Below are 6,000 nucleotides of genomic sequence, written 5' to 3'. Positions count from 1 at the left end.
ACGTTTTTAGCAAGTAACAAAGTATAAATGGTCAACGATTGTGGTCTTGGATTAATACAGAAAGATTCTGCAATGTGTGTATTCATATTTACTGTAACTGAAACTAAAATATGTTCCCAAACCTTAACCAAAGAGCTATGTATAAGAGATTTCCCGCCCCTTAACCTATCAGAATCTGTTTGAGCGCTATAAGCAGGGTGTTACATAGTGATGTCATTATGTAATGGAAGTAGAGTCCAATGGAGGCGTTTCAGGCTGGGGGAACCTTTGCAGACCCTTTACAGTTAAAAAAAAAAAACCTATATAACACACTACTGGAAAGGGAAATCCCCCAAAAACAGAATAGGGCCACTTTCTAAAGCTTTAAATCACTAAAAAGAATAAATATACAAAAGTATAGTTCTTGAGGTACAGGCTAGTATATTGCTACAACTTATCCTTTTAGAACATAGAAGAAGTATAAAGCAGCATTACATGGACAAACTACTTCTACATTTTACTTAAGTACAGAACTTGAGCAGATTTACTAAATGTAATAAATAAGTTATTTTGTATCAATTGTTAGTTACCTCCCTACATTTCCATTGGGTGGTGTTGGACTTATTTATGTAATTGCTTATGTTTTCTGTATTTGCAGCACATTCACATTTGCTATAGTTACAGTATACTGAGCTCCCCGGGCCACTGCACTCTAGCTTGTGTCCATCTGTTCATCCATTGTCTTGGTTTGACATCCTACCAATTCATTTCCAACCATGGCAGGCAGCTCCTAGTTAGCTAACATAGTGGAGCATTTAGCATCAAGATTGCTTATTTAACCATTTCATTGAATTCAATTGTTTTGTGTTTTTTTTTGTCAAATTCGTCAAATGCCCAGAAAAGCATCTTGTCTGTGTCTGCTGAATAAATAATTGTGTTAAAAACAATGTTATGTGTTCCACTGGCTTATGGATTTGGATAGAAAAGTAACAATAGCAGTTTTCACTTATTACTAAAAAGTGGGCATCTTTCAAGATGCGTTGTCAAACAGCACCATTTAGTAACACCCCATCAAGCACAGCAGTCATGTATTTAGACTCCTTACATTAATACGCTCAAACTCAATTCCGACTTCCTCCAACACCACCTCTGCTCTCCCCTTCCTCTCATTGTTGCACTGTACTTTGAGAAACCATCCGCTGAACAATTAGAACGGTAGTCACCTCCATTCTCAGGGAAATGAAAGTCAGAGAAAAGTCACGGAGAGCCACACGTCTTATCCGACTGGGCCTTTTAAAAAGGGAGAACAAAAGCTCTTTCTCCTTCATTTCCCATTAACCTCTATGGTCCTCCGCGAGCAGGAAACATGGCGACCTCGTGGCCCATGTCACATATCTCATCCGGCTGTGCGGACCTATGGGGGGGATGGTGACATTCAATGAGAAGGGCTTTGTACCTATCCGTAGTCCTTGGCAGATAAAAGGTGGGTGTTGATATTTGTCCCGGGTTTGGCTGATATACCGTGGACACACTCCTGATAAGCGAGGAGCTGCTGAGACATTGATGAAGCCTGGAGTGGAACTGACAAGTGGATAACATCGACAGGAGAAGCAGCCGTTACGGTGCGGATTAGATTTTTGATTATTCTACGCAGGAGGGTTCTCGCTAAGCAAAATCACGTTCTCAGCATTGTCTGAATGCAATACCAGACGGCTGGTCTACTCTTAGCATGTGCCAAGATTACACTGTAATGCGTAGTTCAGGAATTTGCTTATATGCAGCAGCAACATCCGTTTAATTTCTTCCCCCTTTTCCTGTGCTTTTTATCCCCTGCACGAGTAATCCACTGAGGCCTGCACAAATTCTCATTTCAACGCAATAAAAAGATGAAACGCCACTGTAAAAGGAAGCCGGTTATATATGAATATTAGGCGATGAATGACTTATTGTTTGTTTGTCCGGAGAATCACGTTCTTCCCACCGTGCGGCGGCACATGAAAACTTAACAAGAGGAAAACTATTCGCAGGAAGAAACAAAAAAAAGGCTTTCAAGCGAACAACTGAGCATTACTGAATGTTTAATTAATCAGTAGTGACAAAAGGGAACAACAATCAACAAAGAGACTCAGATTTTCCATTTCTTATGCATTATTCCCACTGGCAAATCACAGAGTGCTGTCAACTACCACTTTGCTCGCTACCCCATCACCGTGGATGTCCCTGTACTGCGCCGGCAAAACCCTTGGAGAGATACGTTAGCATTTCAAGCGAGATCCAAAACAATAAGCAGTGGGGATCAAGTAATGGAGTTCAGACAACAAGAGTTCACTGTTATTCCGTGTTTACATGGATTATATTGCACTGTGTTTTGTTCCTTTTTGCTTCCCTCAGCAGCTAACAGAAGTCATGATCACGAGATGCTAAATCGCCTTCCAAGAGCTGACGTCAAGGCTGCAACCTACAGATGGGATTTCCCAAAACAGATTCCATTACATACCTAGCGCCATCTGCCCTAGCATGTTGTGTCAGCTCCGTGACAGGTAACAAGAGGAAGCTTGATGAGAAAACACAATAACAAGCGCATACCGCCCAACAGCAGACCTCGGCACCCACGCTGAACTCGTCCAATGTCAAAACGGCATAAAGACACACTATGATCTCTTTCCTGCTACTGATGGAAACATTTTTCTACAAGACTCCTGCTGCTCTGGGGGTCAGTGGCAAGACTCCCCTGAAGAAAGAAAACAACAAAGTGTACTGATCCACTTACAGGCTTCTGCCAATCCTAGATGGGCTATACATTTGAATGATGTGATCAGCATGCAGTGGTCATTTAAATGCATGGATGGAATGTGAATATATGAATTGAATATATGAATACATTAGCATACGGCAAAATGGAAAGTGTTTGTGTACTAGTTTGTGGAGGAATGAAGAAAGGTAGCTTGTGGCAATTAGCATCTGTCAGTGTTGACAAGCTAAGTGACAGTTAAGTGTAAATGTAGACCATTTATGCTCTTCTGCTATAATTATACTTAAACGCTTGAATGTTGAATTAAAAGGATTCTTGCATAGACTTTTCTACAGCTGCGTTTGTTCAGCTCTCCTGCTGTGTTGAGAAGGGGGGAAAGAAGGTCACGTTTTGAATGCCTTTGATACTAAATAAAGAGATCCACTGTGGTTTCCTAGTCAATTCCCCACAGTTTTTCAACACATTACATCCTGCACTTTCTAATCTTTCCATAAATATTTGATCGCATTGATCACCAGCTCATACCACATAATAGACTGCAAACATGAACATGTTAAACAACGCAATAAAAATACCACACTTTCACCAAATGCTCCACATAATAAGAAAGTGTGGCCCTTCACCTATGCAAAGCGGATAATAGCATTTTCTTAATGCTTGCCAGAAGGCCGAGTGCTGTATGCTGATGTTGCTGAAGAATGTCATGTGCTCATGGTGCTTTTTCAGCCTCTGTAGGATTCAAGTTCAATCAAGCTTTCCTGATGTGGTGATTTGCATTTTTCTTTGGAATTATTTGCAAGTGGGTTATTATGTACACAGTGTTAGCTTTATGCAGGGTCATCCTTATGTAACCATGGTTCTATCTTCCCAGGATCCTATGTTCTTGATATAAACTTACTAACCAACATAAAAACGACACTGATACAAAATGATACTCAAAACCATTTTGCTTTTAAAAGAAAACGCTTAAATCCTTGGTTAAAATACCATGAAACAAAGGCAACACGTTGTTTTATCCCAAAAACGGCTTACACAAAGATATCTTCCCCAAACTGGACACATTTCTATTCTTATTGTAGGTACCACAAACAATTTCACAATTATACACAAAAGGTTCAGCCAAATGTGAGATGTCTTTTTTGTGATTAGTTAAGAATCTGTAACATCGCAAGAGAATTAAAATAACTTTGGCTTGAAGATAAAATAACGAATGTTTATTACTTTAGTAGTAAAAACTTTAGCAAGGGCTTTTCTCGCAGTCTAAAGTGAAAAAGACTAAAGGGAAATGGACGTTTCAATGGCTGTTTAGTCGTTACATCCTTATGCCGATGGATCTTTCTAGCCCCCAAATTAAAAGGTGTAGCTATCAGGGAGTCTAACATAAGTTGGCTTTTAGTTGTAGGTGAGTAACTTCAAAAGCATACATTGTCCTAAGTTAAAACACTTTAGTAAGAGCATAAGATCCTTTGAAAGGTCCCAGTAATGTGTCATAAAGAGGATATAATATTAATAACAATAATTCATTAGATTTATATAGCGCTTTTCCTGGTGCTCAAAGCGCTTACAAGCAAGTAAAACAACATAACAAGAAAAGTATAAAGTGCTAAAATAGGTGGAATGAGGGCGAGGGCTTAATGGATTAGGAGTTGAAGGCAAGAGTGAAAAGGTGTGCATAGAATCATGTAAACATAGAATCAGCCCCTTATTACACAAAGGGAATGGACGTGTCAAATGCTGTTTGATTGGTAAATATTCTTTCAGCCACTGTGGAGATACCAATGTCTCAAGTCCAAGGAATTGTCAAATTTGAAGGTGTAGCTTTCAAGGAGTAAACACAAGTATAGGCTTTAAGTTGTCTGTGAGTGATTTCAATGTTTTGACCCAGTGTAACATACATTGAACGTTTGACCTAATGTAAAGAAAAGAATGCTAAGAAGATCCTAAGAACCCTTGAATGACACCAGTTATGCAGATACAGCCCTGAGTTATGGCTGAAGTTATATGATTTATCTTTGTCCTATTTTCATTTGCCAAAATACTCATAACAAGCAAGCATGTACATGGGCATACTCATTTCCTCTTGTTCCTACTCACTCATTATTTTCATGCAATAACCCATTAGAGATCAGCCGTCCTGGAACTCTCACACACTGATCAGGCTGCAGACCAGAAATGAAATTTGTTTATAATGACTCACCGACACCGGACATCTCTGGAACCGACGCTCGGTACGGGCCTTCGTTGAACTGCGGCGGATTGTCGTTAATGTCCTGGACTTTGATGATGAACTCTGACGGTGGTTCCAGGGGCTGGTCGTTGTCCGCGTTGACGACCTGGGCTGTTAGCGTGTACTCGGCCTTCTCCTCGCGGTCCAGCCTCTTCATGGCGTGGATGTCGCCCGTTAATTCGTTGATTGCGAAGATGGTGCCAGCACCCTCGCCCGCTAGGACGTACTTGATGTTCTTGCCACCCACATCCAAATCTGTGTGTAGCTGCAAGTAAACAGAGATGGAGAATAATGACATTAACAGGTGGAGTCCTCAGTTTGATCCCACTGTGGAAGCAGAGACAGCTGTGGGGGTTGTAATGAATGCAAGTTGATATGCTCAGCAGATTCCGAAGTTCTCAACATATAAATGCATATAACAGTATACATGTAATGTGTTGCTCTTTTTCCTCCTTGCTATGCTCCAACTAGTTTAGCAGGGATACTAAACGTGGCTCAACATAGCCTACACTTTGCTAAATGAGGCCCACTGGGGGCAATAGCTTTATAAGTAGCACAGGAAATGGACCTTAGCCTACATTGTTCCTCATTATACATTGCAAATACATCATACAAACACACAATGTGGGGGGATATTGCTCCCTTCAGTCTGGAATGCACAGAAGCCAGAAGTGCTTTGAATGTGCAAAACAGAGCAGAGAAAAGCATCAAAACCCATGAAAAATGCACGAGGAAACTCTGCACATGATGATTCATGCTGGCAAATAACTAGCCCTAAGTTAGTGGACGCTGCTGCATGTTCCTCATTATTTTTGTAATTACAGTTTCATTAGTTCACTAAGGCTGCATTACGTGCAAGGCTGAGTGGATGGCTCCCACTCGCCGCAGAGCTGAGTATAACTAATGAGTGTGACAATGCTACATTAGGCTGTTGAAACATCTGTAGACCGAGGAAAGGAGCAAAGGCTTCTGTACGTAAAAAAAAAGGTACATTTGCAGCGTAGCGGATACAACAGCACAAGATGACAAAAGGTCATGAGAA

General features: G+C 40.7%; 1 protein-coding gene across 1 annotated transcript in view; it reads right to left on the bottom strand.

Annotated features, from left to right (window-relative positions):
* Nucleotides 1-2,693: 2,693 nt before the first annotated feature.
* LOC104967301 (cadherin-8-like) overlaps nt 2,694-6,000 on the bottom strand; it is a 45,292-nt gene continuing 41,985 nt past the window's right edge. The window contains exons 3-4 of the mRNA XM_010796713.1: nt 4,929-5,223; nt 2,694-2,710 (exon numbers count right to left, since the gene is read on the bottom strand). Coding sequence (XP_010795015.1) covers nt 2,694-2,710; nt 4,929-5,223 — 312 coding nt within the window. The remainder of the gene's footprint in view (nt 2,711-4,928; nt 5,224-6,000) is intronic.

Source organism: Notothenia coriiceps, unplaced genomic scaffold, assembly GCF_000735185.1.
Source record: "Notothenia coriiceps isolate Sejong01 unplaced genomic scaffold, NC01 NC01_scaffold00037250, whole genome shotgun sequence".
In the NCBI taxonomy this organism is placed as follows: Eukaryota; Metazoa; Chordata; class Actinopteri; order Perciformes; family Nototheniidae; genus Notothenia; species Notothenia coriiceps.
The sequence above is the reverse complement of the archived record's forward strand: the minus strand, read 5'-3'. Positions and strand labels throughout refer to the sequence as shown.